Source organism: Amblyomma americanum, chromosome 1 (assembly GCF_052857255.1).
Source record: "Amblyomma americanum isolate KBUSLIRL-KWMA chromosome 1, ASM5285725v1, whole genome shotgun sequence".
NCBI lineage: Eukaryota > Metazoa > Arthropoda > Arachnida > Ixodida > Ixodidae > Amblyomma > Amblyomma americanum.
Genome location: NC_135497.1, coordinates 530,779,459 through 530,798,578, shown reverse-complemented (window position 1 = coordinate 530,798,578; position 19,120 = coordinate 530,779,459). Strand labels below are relative to the sequence as shown.

General features: G+C 43.7%; 1 protein-coding gene and 1 long non-coding RNA gene across 2 annotated transcripts; both read left to right on the top strand.

The window, feature by feature from the left end:
* Positions 1–1,713: 1,713 nt before the first annotated feature.
* LOC144129082 (uncharacterized) lies at positions 1,714–17,361 on the top strand. Its single transcript, XM_077662979.1, has 4 exons — positions 1,714–1,915; positions 10,648–10,760; positions 14,334–14,466; positions 17,134–17,361. Exons 1-4 carry the CDS (start codon positions 1,714–1,716, stop codon positions 17,241–17,243), a joined length of 558 nt encoding a protein of 185 aa, XP_077519105.1. The 3' UTR covers positions 17,244–17,361.
* LOC144107588 (uncharacterized) lies at positions 4,389–8,010 on the top strand. The gene is made up of 3 exons (XR_013309313.1): positions 4,389–4,474; positions 5,681–5,754; positions 7,961–8,010. It is a non-coding gene; the product is annotated as an uncharacterized LOC144107588 (long non-coding RNA).
* Positions 17,362–19,120: the final 1,759 nt, after the last annotated feature.

Below are 19,120 nucleotides of genomic sequence, written 5' to 3'. Positions count from 1 at the left end.
ACTAGAGAAGACATGCGCAAAATACGACAAGACTACAGACTACAGAAATTTTCTGTCTTAGAATTCTGTAGTGTGTTTTGACTGGGTAGCCCTGGGGTGCGCTGCTGCTTGACGAAAAATTATAGAAAAATATTCAGTAGAAATTTATAAATTACGCTTTCTAGATGCTTGGTCGTCGAAAATTGTGAGGTAATTTCTTTGATTTCTTTGAAGCTTTCTCTGATTTCCGTGCGGCATTTCTTTGACCAAAGCGCAAGTAGGAGGGCAAAACGAGGGAATAAATGTTAAGGTTCGCTTTCTGACCTTTCACATTTTCTGCGATTGGCATCACTCACACCTTCGGAATTTCGGAACGCATGAAAATAGAATGATTCCATTTGTCGCAAACGATTCCCGAGACATTAAGGAGTGTAATTTATCTCTCGATTTTCCTACACGTGCAGTACGTATTATGTTCGTTATTTTTGTAAGAAATGTTTTCATGTAACTATGCATGCATAAGTACATGATCATCTAAAAAAGAAGTAATAGCGTCATCATACAGAACACAGCTTTATGAACATTCTGGCATAAAAAGAAATTCAGTACATTCTGCTCAATTAATTAAGACCTTGAGGTGGCTTGACGATGGTGTCAATTATAATTACCCAAGAACTACACCAGGTATCGGTAAAAATAAAGAGCATTACTGAAACTAGCGTAGTAATTTCATATTTGCAACAAATTCAGTTACATATATCGAGTGCATAAATAACGAAAACACTTTTCACTGCCGCGTCCCCTCTCAATCTCGCCACGTGTCTGTGAGTAGCACACTTGCGGCTTCTTCTTTCCAAACAAGCTTCGCGATCATGGACTACATAACGAAACATGACAGATGCATGATGCAATGAAAAAGCATGTGGCTTTTAGCACACTTAAGGTACGTTATTCTAAGCATGCCAACGTGACCGCGCAAGAACTTACCTGACCTCTATCTACTGGAATCAAATAATTACATCGTCATATCAAGAAACTGGTTCAAGTAAATATTAAATGCCATAAACCGTGCCATTAAATCATGCTGTGCTATTAACAAAAGAACGCATTACTTGGGGTCGAGTGAACCTGCCGGCGCCTCATGCACACCGGCTCAAGGTGATAAATACGTGGCAGCTACATATGTGCTTTCTTTTCCTTACGCAGTTATAAGCGTACTATGCTGATGTTCAGGTGAATGATCGCAGTAACTTAAATGCTATTAAGTACATTGAGTGTCAGTGCCGACCGACTCCGAGACTTCGCGTTTAAGTGCCGCGGCCCATTCCCTGTTAGCCAGTTTCCTAATGCGGTATTTATCGCGAGAAGCCTATCGGGGCTAATTTAAATTTCCCTTTATGCTACTATACGCGGATCCAACAGTGACGCAACTGATCAATACATGATGATTCTGCAGTGCGCAGGCATGATGCAGCCGCTGGTAGCTGCAGCAGCTGCGGTAGGCACGGGCAGGCGGAAACTGCTTTGCCTACTATGCGAAAGTCGCTGCTGACATCGGCGCCACCGCATCTTCGTGACGTCGCGGGGTGAAGGTCTATAGCTCCGACGCGAAACCAAATCCATCCATTTGCCCACGTGCAGCCATCGTACTTCGGTCCGCACTGGTTCGCTGGGGTGCCTCACTATGCTCATCTTCTTTGTGTAGTGCGTCGACAGTGAGGCCTTTTTAGCACAATGCTTCCCACTGCTCCGACCTACGCGTACGTAGTTTATAAGGATGGCGGCAAGGCGATTGTCGCGATTAGTCTCATTAAGGACTGTGCGCTCAGCGACGTAAATGATGTACAGAAAAACAAAAAAGTATACTGGCGCTCCGAAGTCTCAGGCCGCGAAGCTGAGGAGGGCTACTACGACGGAGACGTCGTCGTCTTGGGACGTAAGTAAATCCATGCAGCATGCCCTTTTTCGAAAAAGTCTCTTCTCCCTGCTTTGCTGCATGCATTGACATCCTGCACCAATTGGCCACTGTTACTGCTACGAGTTAAAATCGCCTTTCGAGACTGGCAAATTGACCGTGCGTTTTAACACAAGAAGCAGTTTTGCTCTGGACGTAAGCAGTGTTGCTGAATAGTGGGAAAATTAGAGCGGCAGAAGGAAATCCCACATGCAAATGTGGAAAATTTTGCGATCACGGTAAAACTGCTACTTCGGATACTGCTGTCATTGACAAGCTAGGCTGCGGAAGATATATCCTAGAGCAGCCGGTCGTTGAATGCGGTTACACAGCATTAGCTGTGGTATAGTACTTAGAATGTCTGTGAAATTGAAATGATGGGTGTTTCACCTAAGATGTTCTTAGATTTTTTAAAATAGGCTTTCTGAATCAGCAGAGTGATTATTTTCTTCATGGCATTATTGTCAGCGTTGTAGTTCATTAGAATACAGCTTAGACTGCTAACTAGTGGGCTGCTAAATGTAGATAACTCTTTAACTGCCACAGTTAGCCTCCTTATTTTTTGACAGGTGTAGAGACCACTGTATGTAATATCAATATCAGTTGAGACTTTCGAACATGCAGTTACCCTCGGCGCTTTTGTCCAACAAATTTTGGCAACATCGCGCCAAATTGAATGCTCTTTCAGAGTAGGAAGTCTAGCAGTAATAGTCAAAAGTTAACTATTCTATATAAGTTAACCAGCCTGCAAATCTGCCAGTCTTAACTGTATTCTGATCCCGTACACTGCCGACAATAATGCTATGATAGCATTGCTCTAATAACTCAAAAAAAGCTATTCTTAAACACTGAGAACACCTTAGGCATAACACATATGCTTCTGTATTTTGTTAGGTGAGAGCTTGCATTGATTTCTATGTGTCTCGATGAGATGCAGTTTCTAATCTCACAAAGCAGGAACTTCGAAGACATGCCAGTGTTCCCTGACCGAATCAATGTAAAAAAGTACATTTAAATTATGCATACATTTGAACGCCGAATTTAACGAACCTTCACTGTCTTTACTGTTGTGCGAGTTAGAAGAGAAATCTGGTGTGCACACGCCAGTACTATTGTGGCTGTTGTGCACATGTCGCGAACCGTAAAATCTTCAGAGACGGGACTATAAGTTCATTAAAATTTACTCTCTCGCAGGAGTCACAGGCTCCTAGGGAGAGCACGTGGAAAGTCCCACAGATGTAATTTTAAGAAATTTCTCAAGCATGTTTCTTTTCTGCTTCTTGCATATGGTTGAAAATGTTGCTTATATTTTGTCAAGTTCAAAAGCAGTTTTGAATGGCAAGAAATGTCCAAATCCCATGTCCTTGCTCTATTCGTTCCATCTGTATAGTATTAATAATTACAGTAGAAAAACTCTCCACAATACACTTTGTCATGAAGATATAAGCACAACAGTAAGGTGAGGTTTTCACTGCAAATAATGATGGTTCCTCACCTTCTGGTTGTAGTTCTTAGAGTTGGGTATGTGAGCTCAGAGGGGCGCTTAGTTGATTATAGGCTTTGCATTTAGTTTTAATGTATTCTTTGCTGCTACTTACTCCAACATTGTTATTTTGGAAGAAATATTTTGTGAAAAAGGAGAAATTTGGGCCGAGAAGAGGGGAAAAGCAAAGTAACTGAGCAATATGGTTACTCTGGGCCTAACGTCATTGGCAGAGACAGCCTGAACCAGGGGTTCCATAAAGGCAATTCACATACAAGGGATTGAGCGGTGTGTTGAAAAATTTTCACCTTGTTGGAACTTCGTTGCTCTGGCCGCTTGGACAGCTGCAACCACTTGAAACAGGTTTTTACACCGTAGCAGCAAAACTCTGAAGCATTTATGCCTGCATGTGAAAAGGGCTTAAGAATACTTTTTCCACATAAGAAAGAGGGCAAAAAGATGGGGGTATTTATTTTTGCTTCCCACGTGAAGTTCTCCTTGCTTGCTTGTTTGTAGTATTTATTGCAGTGCACTCTTCTTCCTTTACCGTGGAAGAAAAAGAAATACCTACACATTCCTGTTTCACAGTGACCAAAGCGGACCTTGCAGCAAGGATGGCTAAGCGCCATATGGCTGTCCCAGATGATGTTTTTGAATGCAGCAGCGCTTATGGGCACACAGCTCCCTCCAAGGTGGGGAATTCATTCCTAATATGAAATGTGCACCATGCTGTTGGTATGTGAATTATATACTGCACATATTTTTTCCTTCATTTTCTTTTTCCTACTCATTAGTTTGACCGAAAAGAAAAAAAAACTAAGTTGGCTGCTGCAAAAAAGGCAGCGATGGCCAAGATAATTAAAAAAAGCGCAAAGCCCGCTACTATCAGTCTGAAACGGACAGTGATGATGACTGAGAGCTTGTGCCTGAGAGGCTGCTGCATGATGCAGAACAAAAAACTGATGCCCTCGAGAAGGAGCTAGAGTCGGCTGAGCAACGTTGGCAGGACGAGCGGCAATGCAACATCAGGTTGCAGGATCTCCTGGACAGCCGAATGAGTGAGTGATATATCTGTAATGATAATCCGCGAAACTGTTTACAGAGGGAGGCATTTTTCAAGACCAAAGAAATGTCCTTAGTCTACTCTGCTTGCTCCATCGTCCTTCAGTGGCTGAACACATTTGCATTCCATTTGTTCCCCCGAGGCGAACACAAGGTGATGATAATGCTGAATGGTTATCGTGCAAGGAGAGCTCTGGCCTATGAGTGCCGCGGCACAAACTAATCTTTAGTGCGAAAGCACTCATATGCTCACCAGTACTAACAAAGAATTTTCTCATATTCGGACCTTGTGCCGTTGCCGAGCAACAGCAATGCAGTGTCATGCTTTTGGTTTCGCACTTCCTAGTGAATATCGCCACCTACTATTCTGAGGTTGCGCACAGCTGATTTGGAAGACGACAATGTAGCGCTTGTGCTATTGATAATCGACGGCCATTATCGCTATATAGAGGACAAAAACAACAACAATCGCTTCCTCCTGCCTGAATCTCGGTCTTAAAAATGTCTCCTTTACGTGACGTTATGTACGGCGAAGCATGAGGTTTGTGGCACTGTCGTTTGAGGATGAGGTTTTGCAGCAGAGAAAGATTTATGTCACAGTCGCTGGTAATTAAATTGCCGCGATAAGAACTCGGACTCAGAAGGTTTGTCGCTGCGTATTCCTATCCCCACCGCACCACAGTTACCTCTAGTGGAATAATATTTTGGCACCCCCCCCCCCCTTCGCTGGTCTGACAGACGCGTGGATCAAATTCAAGCTCGAAGGACTCTGGATAAAAGTGGCGGCAATCGCAGTGCGTTCCCTACGTCGTGCCTAGCGTTTACACAGCTCCAACAGGCGCACGCCGTGACGCGGAAACGGTTGGGCCTGCCGGGCATGGAGGCAAGGAGACGCGTGATGTCACAGCTTCTAAGGAGCAGTTAGTTCAGACTGCCGCCGCCAGGTGCAGCAGTTCAAGGAAAAAATGAGGAGAAAAAGTGCTTTCCGCTGTCTTCATGCAAAAAACAATGCAGTTTGACTCGACTTAGGAACACCTGCTTTCATTCCAGTGCAAAATTAGACCGCCTAAAATTTATAGCTGTATTCCTTTAAATTTGATTCCGAATACTGCATGCCTCATTTAAATATATGCAAATTCTGTTGCTTGTCACATTTCTGTTAAAACTGGTACGTCATTGATATGTGCCCATGATTTCTGCAGAAGCGTTGGAGTCGTCCTTCGAGAAGGCCTTGGTGTACGCCAAGGAGCCAGCAAGTCCGAGGCGGGCTGTCAAAGTATGTAGTGTGGTGTGTGGAATGTTTACGTGGCTTTTTTGCTGTTAGTTACTGTGTAGAAAATTGACATGAAGATATGGCTCGCCAACAGCTTCTAAGAACGTTAAGTGCTAAAAACGAAGCACAGGAATACGGTGTCAGTTCATTGCAGGTTATAGCTATGTTTGACTTTCTTCTTTGAATAGATTTTCTTGTCATAAGCATTGATAAGCTTTTAGTGGCATTGTAGTGTAATAGAAGAAGGTAAACGAATTATTGAACAGCAGTATCTTTGGTGGTCATTTTTAGTGGTGGTTGGGTGTCTCGAACTGCATAGATTGTCAGACTTGCGTAAGGAAGGAATTCCCTGAAATGTATACAGCCTTTGTCAAAAGTTTGGAGCCAAGGGGGTTTGCTTCTAACCATGCAGAAGGGCTCTTGTGGTATCCTTGTAAGTGCTGCCTTTGCTGGGGGAAGTAAGGACGAGATTTTGTCTCACTTCACGAGATATGCAACATTGGAAATGCATAACAAGCCACATGGCATGGCCCAGAAGCAAAAACCTTGGGCTTTGAACTCTTCGCACGGGCTACTTGGTTGCTTCCACCTTCAAAAAGCAATGGTTTACAATACGAGCCATACGCATGCACAGTTGGCAGACGACACATTGGGCAGACTGGTACATATTAACATTACACAGCAGAAACAAGGCATTGTAGTCTTTTTGCTTTCTTTAATGATGAAATGTAAGCAGCCTGAGTAGAAGTAGTACAGTCCGGATTGGAGACTTTTGACCCTTAGGTGTAACCTTAAGAGACCGGAAGCGGGTAGAGTGGATGAGGGAACAAACTCGTGTAAATGACATCTAAGTCGAAATCAAGAGTAAGAAATGGGCTTGGGCAGGGCATAAACAGCGAAGGCAAGATAATCGCTGGTCCTTGAGGGTAACACAGTAGATTCGAAGAGAAGGCAAGCGTAGCAGGGGGCGGTAGAAGGTTAGGTGGGCGGATGAGACTAAGGAGTTTGCAGGCACAGGGTGGCCACAGCTGGCAAGGGACAGGGTTAATTGGAGAGATATGGGAGAGGCCTTCGCCCTGCAGTGGGTGTAGTAAGGCTGATGATGATGATGATGATGATGATGGTAGTTTTATTCTTGCTCTGTTGTGATTGACACCTGACAACTTGCCCAACGTCTCACATTACATATTATGCACAAAATTTTCATGACAAGCTAGGCAGTCGGAATTAATTTTCTTGTTAGATATCAAAGTGCTTGCCTGTGTTGTTTTTATCCCATGGCGTATTTGGTGAGTTTACTGCGTCTTTGCATGAAAGGAATCCCGTCCATCATACTTTCGGATCACTAGCTCTCCTGCTGCTCTTGAGCTCTTTTGTTTCAGTTGAGTGCATGCATGGGATACTGGGCTGCTGAAATGGAGACAACCCGTGTAGTTCAAGGAGATAAATACTGACACTCCCATTGCTTCGCCTTGGCCACAGTGCAAAGTATGAAGATAGTGCATGCAGGCAACATGAAACAAAGAGCTGTGTAGTCTAAAATGGTTAGCTGAAGCCCAGGAACCGAATGCCAAGACTGTTGTTTGTCAGTCTTCACGTGATGCTACAACTGACTGAAGGAATCAGTGGTTTTGGGAACTATGTTTGACCATTGAGAAATATGAGAAAAATTCAGCACACATGAGTAGAGCTACATTAATGCCTTAAATTATATTCTACCGGCTCAAAGAGCCTGAAAATGATGAAAAAATGTTAGGCTGACTCCTCCAAGTATCAGTACTACAGTCCAAGCTGTTATGCTAGCAAGACCTCACACACTTGTGAAATAAATGCAGTTGTGTACAATTTGATTTTGGTGTCGCCAAGTTTGCTGGAAGTGTTGGGAAACTGGCCGACACCAGTGCTCATACATTCACGAGCACATCATCAGTATCCGAAGCTTTTTGAACTGCTGTAGCTTTTCCTCTCACCGAACATGTTGAAGCGCTCTTGAAAAGGCTCTGCACTCGAAGGTGGAGGAACTCTTATGCGAAAGAGCTGGTCATAGTGCAGGGTGAGACACATGAGGCATGTCACAAAGTGCATGCGGCAGCCAAATGGTTCGTAAAATGGCTGTCGTAGCACTGAGCCTGCAGACACAATGTCACATGCTAGCTTTGTATTGAAATTAGTCGCAGTTGCAATAACACAGTAGTCTCACATTTTGCAGAATGTGAGGAATCGGAGTCCATCACCGTCGCCATTTCTGGATGAGGAGGAAGAGGTATGTGAGCTGCTTAACCATTTTTCTATTGAAAACACCGCAGAATTAGGCTTGTCTGCAGTGTAAATAGTGTAGTGAAGTAAAAGTCCGATTTTGTATTGGCTGGTAATTATTCTGTGAACAATTTTTCTATAAAGAAAGCTGAGTTTCTGCTTTGGTATTGTTGACTATTGCAGTTTTTTTGTTAAGTATCTCATTGCTTTAGGGTTATGACTAAATTGGCGTGTGGTTTGAACTTGCACCATGCTTGCATATAGGTGAGAACTATTCTGCGTTTAAGTGCTTTAGAAATGCAAGAGCTGTACTGCTGTTAGTGTTGAATATGTAAATATTGTACAATGTAGAAAATGCAGGGACATGCATAGAGCACCCACCTAGCTTGCAAGAATACCTGTGTTTGAACCCCGGTGACGTGTAGTTTTCCACTGGATAAAAGAAGAAATGGCGTATCGAGAGAATTGCATAAGCAGGCCTGGGGTGCGGCCTGATCTCGATGACCATAACGGACAATTCGCACTCTCACCAGTACAGGATTTGGCCGCCCTGGTGTAGTAATTGGCGCCAAAACCATCCTATTTGAGTACACCCGTAAACCCTCTGCCCTTAGTTCCCAGCAGCTGCGGAGCAACTGACCAAGGCAGCAGGAAGACCTTCATTGTGCTAAAAATCTCAGGCTCCAGACAGGCCGCCTTCGAAAACTGAACCTGGCAGCATTTAGTTCAAGCCTTATTCAGTAAAGCTAGCCTAGCAGTGCTGTTCGAGGAACTAGCAGGTATTAAATGGGATGTCAATAATGCTTGGAAGGCTAGGAGGACAGATGAGGCATGTGCAGTATTAAAGGGCGGGCACAAACCTTGTTATTGTGGATTAGCAGACAGATGACAACCATTATTTGGAAGGTGTACAGTTGTCCACACCCCTGTCTAGAGCACTGGTTATGGTTATGGTGCCCAGCCGTTGACCCCGAAAAATGCAGGTTTGATCTTGGCCGTGGTGGTTTCGTTTCGATCGAGGTGAAATGCTAAAGACCCATTTACTGTCTGATGCAAGTGTACATTAAAGAACCCCAGATGGTCGAAATTACCTGGAACCCTCCACTACAGCATCCCTCATAGCCTGAGACGCTTTGGGGCGTTAAACCCCATTAAAAAAATACACGCGCTTAGCTGTTGATTGTAATCATTCCTTGGAAAACTGAGGGCTCTTAATTATCTGATGTTGTGGAGTGACCATAGTATCTTGCTGCTGAGCACAAGGCTGCACATGCCATTCTGGCTGTTGTAGGTGTATTATGATAGCTGCAGTCTGTAGACGTGAGCATGGCACGACATGCTTGCTTGCCTGTTAACTTTCTTTTCAGCTAAAGAACCACCAATTTTTAGTGTTCTAAAATTAAAATTTTTTCTTCAAGAAGCGCTGAATTTACTGTGCATTGTGATGTATCAAACTATAGCTTATTGATTATACTTCCAAACAAAAAAGTGCTTAAGTTATGCGTGAAAATTTATTGGTTAAATATGCTGGTAATACAAAAAATACAGCAAAACAAAAATAAGCTGCTGCATGCAGCATGAAATTGATTAACAAAAAATTAAAGCATGCAAAACATTCCACATCATATTAGCTATCATTCTAACAATTTTTCAGCTGCATACATAATGCATTGCACTTTCCTGGCCTTTCAAGTTAGGCAATATGACTGTTGTGCCACTAAAGAAAGTCGCGTGATGACATGAAGTGGAGGAGGATGTGAGATGTGGTTTTACGCATTACACTTGTTCTCAGTTCTGTTCTTGTTTTTTTGTAGCATAGCCTGCAGGTACCAGTTTTTCCGCTCTTTTTACTTTCTTACTTTTTCATTTCTTGACTTTTCAGTTGAGAGTAAAGAAGGCGTAGCCTTTCTTGACATCAATATAATCAAAAGCCTGCTGGCAGATTTGGTAAAACATCTTGACAGTATGTTGCAAAGACCCAAAAGCAACAAATAAAACCGCTCTCCTAATTTACAAATCATACACACCGCATAAAATACCACGAGAACGGTGAAAAGAAACGCGCAAGCACACATTGATGTCCCGGTTCTCTGGGACGAAGTCTCGCAATCAAAACTGAAATCTGATCATTCCACATGGTTGTCTTACTCAATATTACTGCTCAAAAAAAGACAGCTTAAGAGCCAGCAGAAATGTTGAGTGCAGCTTTTAGCCTTTTAGGAGCGCATGGTGAACAGATGCCATGATCAGTGACAAGCGGACTACATCGGGTCCGTTTTCGTTTCTCATGGTGCCTCCTTGCGTTAGAAAATGAAAAAGAAAACAAAACTGAAAGAAAAGCAATGGTGCTATAGAAGCAAACTCAATGACGCTGCTTGTCCTGGAGCGCAGCCTTGAATTTTGGTCGCAGGTTCAAAACATGTCATATATGACTGATGGCCTACGGCATGGCTCGTTCATACCGCATGTGCAAGCATTGTGTCTGCTGTGGGTGCACCTGGAGCACACTTTAGTTTGGTTATGTCACTTTGTTTTTGCTGTGCATAATAAACGTTTCGCTGGGGCATTCTGTACAGGACATTTTTGTGCCACCGAGCCCAGATGCCACTCTCAGCAAGGCCTTTGCTGCTCATTCACCAGGTGTGTTGCACCGTTCTGCATGTACTCTGGGCAGTGTAGGGAGCAAAGTTCAGCCTATCTGGGTGTTTTCTGCCATTCCTGCCAAGCAGCCAGGCGTCATCATGCAGCCTCAGGTTTTGCAGACCTTATTTCTGCAGTTGTAGAATTTCTTCCGTTCCTTTACTTTTACAGTTATTGCTATATTATATTGAACTGTGCATTAATGTTCTTATATTTTGCTATATTTTTATGTTGTGAAGGTGAATCGTGGAGATCAGGAATGACATACCTGAAAACATATGAAATGTCTACGATTTCTTTAATCCTGAAGATACCTAAATTGTTTAAATTAATGCAGTGGTTTACATTATGTCTTTTAAGCATAACTCAGCATCCACCTTTCCGATCAGAAAAACGTGAGTAGTGTAGCCGAAATAATTATCCGTCTTGCTTAGGTTGGTATGTCTGTTTAATGTTCCTTTATTGCTGTGCATAACTGTCATCTTTTGCACTGCTCACCTGGAAGCATTTTCACTCATTTGCTAAACATTGGATTTTCAGTGTGGTGATATAGGTGGTGGAAGTGAAAAGTATTTTGGCAGCAGGTGACATGTTTGCTTTCCTGTCAACTATATGGCTCATTCATAACTATACCAGTAGCGTGTATTCTGTGGGTGCTCCTGGAGCATTCTTTATTGTGGTTATGCCAAATTCGTTTAGAGTGCAGCTCTTAGCACTCAGTTTCTGGGCTGAGTGTCAGTGTCGCAGTTGGCACCATTGTAAAAGGCTGAGGGAACAAGGAGCACAGCTTGGGATGAAAGTATGGTGATGTCAAAGATATTGCAAGAAAGACAGGGAAAAAGCAGGCTACTGTGAGAGCTTAAAGTGGAAGAGAAGATTACGGCGAGAATAGGTGAAATCCTACACTCCGCGGCATGTGCAGCGGCAGCTTCTGCGAAATGCACTGTCCGAGAAGAGGCTCAGCGGTAGTAGATCACTCTGCATACTGCTGAAGCCGAAACTCATAGCCACCTCCATTTGGCATTGCGTGTTCTGCAATGGCTCATCGTTCAAATAGCGCAGCAGCTGCGCTAAAAAATTGCATTGCCAAGAATCCTAACTGCTGGCTCATTGTTTCTTGTGTACTAAACAGTTTTCTGGGGCTATTTTCTGGACTTCAGTTTGGCAGCAAGCCTGGAAGCCACTGCCAGCCATATGGTCACAGCTGGGCTGTCAGGGGTGCCACACCTTACAGCGTTTGCCCAGCATCCAGGCAGCATTGTAAAGCCCCAGATATTACAGACTTGATTTCTGCAGTTTTAGAATTGCTCCGTTTTCTTTTCTTATAATGTTGTGGGCATCTTCCAAATGCGAAGTTTTTTTTTTCTTTTTTGCTGAATGATGGGTACTATAGCCTAGACTACAGAGGGTAAGACTGAAAACATGCTTCGCTTTTGTTTACTGTAACATTGCACATATTCAAGTGGAATGTGAGGGTTAATGTTGCAGCACCGTGGGTACAGGAGACACACAGCATGCGGACATTTTGCATCTCCTTGCATGCAAGCATGTTTTCATTTATCTTCATTGAAATGCTGTTACTAGGCTGTGGTTGTCAGTTCATTGATTATCCGAGACTCTCCACAGAACAGATGCACAAGAGGAAAGCACGGACGATTATTCCTGTTGTGGTGTATATTTTGTTCATATCATGCCTCGTGTGTTAGCGGTGTAGAATATAATGAAACGCACACCTTGTTGTTACTCCAAATCTCAACTTGTGCTCGGCAGCGAAGTGTTATAGCCAGTTCGCTGCTGCAGAGAGTAATAACCCTATTTAATGCAGTTTTTTTATGAATAGCTCTTTTGAGTTCCCCAAGGAATCAACATCACCTTGATAGCTAGCTGTAGGGATCAAGAAACTGTTAGTGAGGTTGGCTAATTTGAATGAATTTTGGGCAACATTTCAGTGGAATAAAGTGAACCTTGAGAAGGAACACAGACCGCTACTCTGTAAAATATCAATGGTATGCCTTCAGAGTTCTCATGTTTTCCATCCTTTAGTGCTGAAATGTGACTGAGAAGTCGGACTGCAAGAAATATTTCAGACTGAGATTGAATTTGAGTCACAGCTTTTCATGTTGCCACCTGCATGCATGCTTCATAGTGAACATTTTTTACGGACTTGACCCTCAACGAGCCTTTGGTTATGGGTGAAGGAAGCATTTACATTTTGCACAAATGAATAAAATGTAAACAGAAGTGAAGAAAAAGCATTTGACAGCACTTGTGCTACTCGTCGAGGCACTGCACTAGTATAGCTCCTGTGGCTATTAAAGTTGCTTTGTTTGGGTTCCTAGAAGCAGATTTTTATTTGTCCTCTAAGTACACTTATCTGTACATACCTAAGTGTTTGCTTGTGCTCATCAGCTTAGCCTGTAGCTTTTCCAGCTCCTGAAGTATATATCAGCCTTTCTGATCTAGTATGCAGTGCATTTCCTTTTACAATTTGCTTGCAAGAGCGTAGCTTTAGAGTTGTATGCTCATAGCCAGCATGCTGATATATTTTCATTTGGAGGTGTGTTATTTTAAAATGTGGTTATTGTTGAATGAGATTTTGCAATCGATTTCAGAAGCCTGCATCAGCTGTTGAGCACATTTCAGCAGCCAGTTCCAGCCAGGAGCTGTTTGGCACTGTTTATGAAAATGTAGGCTGCGTTTGTGGAGTTTTACTTATACTGCTTATAATTGGTTTTGGGGGGAAAGGAAATGGCGCAGTATCTGTCTCATATATCGTTGGACACCTGAAAAGCGCCGTAAGGGAATGGATAAAGGAGGGAGTGAAAGAAGAAAGGAAGAATAGGTGCCGTAGTGGAGGGCTCCGGAATAATTTCGACCACCTGGAGATCTTTAAAGTGCACTGACATCGCACAGCAAACGGGCGCCTTAGCGTTTTTCCTCCATAAAACTGCTTCATTATAGCATTATTGCGGCCACTGCATGGAGGCTTCGAAACATGTATATTTCTTATATTGGCAGTCAGAACTCATGCCCCTTGTTGCCAGTCTTATTCGGATCGGTGGTGTGCCACTTATGCACTTCAGTGAGCCCAGTGTGTCTTGAGTTGAAACGAGTGAGTGAGCCCAAATGACTCGTGAGTCAAAATCAGTAGGTCCACTTGAGTCGTGAGTTGAAATCGGTAAGCCCAAATGAGTTGAGACGAAGCGAGTCCCGAGTCATATAATGAATGGCTGACCCCGGATGAGTCTTGAGTTGAGTCAGTCCACATGAGTTGTGCTGCCTAAATCAGTCGAGTTCATGAGTTTGAGTGAGCCCGTATGTTGACTAAACTTTTGTAGATGAGCCTGTCATTTTGCCGAAGTATGTGACTGACAGCGGTTTAGCAGCACCTTTTCAAAATGTTTAACAGTTGTATTCTGCCAGGTAAGCAGGGGGGATAATTTGCTGGTGTATGGTGGCAAGCAGTGGTGACGCACGGCAAGGATATTTGTAAGCGAATTGGAGAGGGTTTTGTTCTGTAGTGAATGCAAGCGCGGTTGATAATCGTAATGAACTGTTTAATACGCGGTCATTTTATGCATACTTTTCTACATTTTTAGGTCCACCTTGGTGGCAATTTCTTCATTGATGAAAAACGGTGGGCATGGCTGCAGCAGTCAAAAACGGACAGCATGTTTACAGGGTAGCTGATGAGAGCACTGTGGCAAGAAAAAGACCTGAAAGACAGGAGTGTGACAGGGAAAGCTTGCAACAGGAAGGTTCAAACCGGAGCTCAAGCGAAGCCTGCCCTCACTTCAGAAAAGCTGGGTGCAGTCCGGGGTGAGTAGTCTATACAGTCTTCTCAAATCCTTTCATGTGGTGGCTAAGTAGCTCAGGCGTTAAGCTGCCAAGCCCAAGGTCATTGGATTTAATCCCAGCCACAGAGGCATTTACTGGAGACAGAAAGCAAAAACGCTTGTGCACTGTCAACACATTTTAACGCATTCCAGATTGTTAAAATTAATTTGGAGTTCTGCACTACTTTATCTGTCATGGCAGGTGTATGGCGTCTGTGGTATTTTTTAGACCCCATATATTCCAAGTACCTTTCATGTAATGTACTGCATTTACATGATTGTAAGTCGACTCAAACGTAAGTTAACACCCACAAATCACATTTCCGATAAAAAAACTTCGAGATTGCTTAAGCATGGCCTTGTATAGCTAACACGATAGCATTATCCAGCCGCCATCGGCCGCCGCCCGCGTGGGGACGGGATGCAAGTTCTGCATGTTGACATAGCAGGTTTTCAAGGCCAGCACCAAGAGCGATGCAACGGAGCCACGCAGCAAAAATGCAACCACGCTGTAGCATGCCCGATATCTCGTTTGTCTCACCTTTACTTGTAGTGCCATATTTTTGTTTCGATTCTAAGTCAACCGCCCACATCAGATTTTAAATTTTTTAAAAATAGGTTCACTTACAATCGTGTAAATACGGTAGCTGCGATCCCAGGTGAGGTCCTTGAAGTCTAGTGGACTGAGAGAACAAGTTTTTTCTCTCTACTGGCTGCAATAATGCATACTTCAGTCATTAGGAAAACTTAATTTATTTGCTGTCAACTGTGACTAGTGTCTCAGTTCAGAGGGGAACGTTACAACTCTGGGAATTGTTTTTGATCCAGTAACAGCCACTGTGACAAGTTAATGAAAAATAAAACTGCTGATCAGTGTATGGTGGCCCATGTTGGCAGTGGCAGCACGTTAAAGAACTAACAGCTGAATGCAGTTGCAACAGAAAAACTTGCCTACTTTTTTGCTGTGAAGACGCAAGTAGAATTCTCGTCATAGTGAATGCTGCTGGTGGCTGTAATGTGATGTAAACAGATGTGTGGGCCGTTCTTATTATTGTGAAGTGTAGCAAAAATGCTTAGGTTTTCTACTATTAATGCTTTTTGGTCTCTATTTTGACACTCTTTGACATAGCATCAGTGAATGCATTTCTTTGCCCAAATTATTTGAGCATTGGCTGCATAAATTACGGAATCATTGAATGGACTCTACTTATGAAACTCTGGATTGTTTGAAAAAGTAATGAGGTCGGCTTCTCTGCAGAAGGAGAACCCCTTCACCATGGTGGCCCGACCAGTTTTGAGGGCAGCTATTGGGTACAGTGCGACATCAATACTTGTTGCATGCCCTAAATTGGTTTCTGGTTTCTTGGGGAATGGAAACAGTCCACTGTCTGCCTAACTGGGCCATAATAATGGAAGGGGCAAGGGCAGAATGGGAGAAGAAAGAAAGGAAGAGGTGGCGTAGTGGAGAGCTCCGGCATAATTTCGACCTCCTGGGGATCTTTAATGCACACGTGCGCCTTAGCGTTTTGCCTCCATCGAAATGCGGCCGCCACAGTCGCGTTCGAACCCGGGTACTCTGCCCGACCAGTAGCCGAGCGCCCTAACCGCTGAGCCACTGTGGTCGGTATGCCCTACTTGCCCACTTTAGCCATGTGTTGCTGTCATGATAAAGGGAATAAAAGCAGCTCTACCGAACAACTGCTTTGTAGTGAAAGTACACCTGCACAAGCACTTGCCAAGGATGTCAAAGTAAGGAGGATGTATAGATGTCGCTACGAGTGCTCAAAAGAACTGATTAGCTGTTGCTTATGAAGGAAGAAGACGGTGCATAGAGTACACCTGTGTCTCGGGCAGATTACCCTGCGTCCGGTTTATTGCTTGGCTCATCGCTTATATAGAGAGAGATTCCATGAGGAGGCGCAAAATAAAGATAGTATCTTTGCAGGAGTATTCACAAAATTCTAGTGAATGATATGGCCTGTGCTTTGTTGGTGCTGCATTGCAATTCAAGTCACGTTGTTGTTGTTAGAAACGTCTTGGAATCTTCTGTCTCATCAAGAAAAGATGGGAAAGCTGTGCCCTCACACCACAAATCGAACCAGAGCTGGCGGCTGAGCTTCAAGTTAACACAACAACGAGCGCACTTTCAGAGCACGGGGATTGTCTGTTTCAGGTCTGTGACAAAAACTGAGCAAACAACCACCTTTAAAAATAATTCTTCACCTTCGTATTAAACGATGTGTAAAACAGGCCGCCAGCTGCTTTTCTGTCTCCTTTATTTGCCTCTCCAGCTGTGCTCGAATCACTACAGAACCCCTTTTGATGGAGCAAGACTTTAAGCACTGACTAGGACAACCCAATGCACTGTGGCAAAAGGGTTTTTTGCTATGCAGGAAAGCTGACTTTTGGAGATTTGCAAAGGATCTATTGTAGTTCTGCAAGGTTCTGTATTCCAGACAGTGTTCTAATTCTCATTGACTGATGAGTACTTATTTGTGAGTCTCTTCAGTACTGCTGCGGGTACATGTAATGAATGACTAGGCAACTATAATAACCGTGAATATTCAGTTAGATTCATGGAAAGCAAACTTGCTTTAGGTAAATATGTTAATATGTGCAATTTGGATGTATCTTCTTAAAATTTCTGCAGATGGTCTTCGCGAATATATCCGGCTGCACCGTGTTCCAAACCTGCTGGATGCAGACAGGCTCCGAAAAATGAAACAGTACATTGCGTGCTTGTTGCGGGATGTTTGTTGAGTGGATTTGACCTCATCTGACGTAATAATCAATCGGGGCTGGCCCCTCTTCAAGAAAAAAGGAAATACATCTGTCACATATATTAAGGGGAAAAGAGGGCTTTAAAAATAAAATTTTATTAATGCACTCACAATTATGAAGTCTTCGGGGAACATGTATTTTTGCGTGCTGATTTTAAATATAGAATTTAATTTCATGTGCAACAAATTCTTGAGCACATATGCAATATGTTATGTAACTTTTTGTGGAGAGCTTTCAAGACATCTTTCTGCAAGGAACTTGCTAGAATGTATGCCATTGGTTTCTCTTGACATTAACACAGAAGATGAGTTCTAGAATTTTGAAGTTGTCACATCAGAAACAGGAAGACAAATTTTTCTTCCCGTTTGTGAAGTACCAAGTTCAAAACTCTGTAACTCAACTTCTGTGATAGGCGGGATAATAATTTTACCCTTATTGCATAGCTTGTTGTCAAAACAAGCGGATGGCATACATTCTAGCAAGTTCCCTGCACCAAAATTTCGTTAAATCTCTCCACAAAAAGTTACATAACATATTGCATCAAGTCAACAAGGTCTTGTTGTACATTAAATTGAATTTTCTATTTAGAATCAGCACGCAGAGATACATGTTCCCGGAAGATTTCATAATTGTGACTTCATTAATAATAAAAACGTTCTAAGACCAGCTTTCCTAAGGAGCCTAAATTAAATTTTTAAAGAAAGGTGTGAAGAAGACGACGTGGATTGACCAAAGAATAAAAAAGAAGAAGCATTCGGTGAGGTGGAGAGAGATGATTGATGGAGAAGAGAAGACGACGACGACGACAAGGCTTACGTGTACTAACGTGAAGGCTATGAAAGGGCGCCAAAGAGAGATAGGCACGGGGGGAACAGCAGAGAAGCAGAGGCTCCGGAGGGTGAGGGGCACATCGGCTGGAAGAGAGCGACGCCGGCTACTTCTCCGGTGAGCTCGCGTTCTACGGCTTCGCATCGTGGACCTCCTGCCGTGTCTGAGCCCGTTCGAGGGAGTTAACGGAGGACGCTACCACCTGCTACGGCCAGGGGTGTCTCCAGCGCTGTTGCCACCCACCCGGGTGGTGCCCCCAACGTCAGCAACACCGGCATCACCTCCACGGGCGCTTGGACCGGGAGCTTGTACTACGCAGCCAGTGACGTCGCCAGCGATACCAGCCCAAGCACGTCAAACGCCACCTCGACGCCGGCTACTGGATTCATACAATGCCAAAGCCGCACCAAACCAACCGTGAGCACGAACGCCGACCGCTAATAGTAGAACGCTAGTAGTCGACGCTAGTAGCGGTGTTCCCGGGTCATGTGTAGTTATAGTTTTTGTGTTTCATGTTAGTTTTGCGTTCTAGTGTGTGTGTCGCATAGGGTGTAATAAATGTGCGTTTGTGTGGGTACACCTGTCGCCTAGTCCATTCGGTCCGAGTGTTCTCCGGGGAGATCCGTGACAACATCCGCCTAAAACTACCGTATTTACGCGCATAATGTGCGCACTTTTTTATTAGGAAATTAAGTTTCCAAGACGGGTGTGCGCAAATTACACGGGGATTTCGCGAGCGCGACTTAAAATCTCCACAAAGGTCATAATGCGCAATATTGGTATAGTGTATGTTGTTGCATATACGTCAGCAACCGAACCCGCACCCCATGCTGGCCGCCCCCCGAAAAAAAAGTTCACTCTAAATGAAAGGCCGTGCACCCCTTCCCCTTCTTGCGGGATGGCATGAAGGTGCATGCACGAAGCTGAATAAGACACTAAAACAGCGTCATCGCTTGCGGCCCAGCCAATTGTCCGGTAGTTCCGGATTCTGTAAGTTTGCATTCGCAGCTTCGTCCGGGAAAGCAACC

Bases quoted from the DNA above. Each gene is read 5' to 3' on its own strand.
- LOC144129082 (XM_077662979.1), top strand. From the start codon at position 1,714: ATGCTTCCCACTGCTCCGACCTACGCGTACGTAGTTTATAAGGATGGC. The intron at 1,916-10,647 runs GTAAGTAAATCC...CTCATTCACCAG, and splicing joins AGACGTCGTCGTCTTGGGAC to GTGTGTTGCACCGTTCTGCA. The intron at 10,761-14,333 runs GTTTTGCAGACC...TTTACAGGGTAG, and splicing joins GCGTCATCATGCAGCCTCAG to CTGATGAGAGCACTGTGGCA.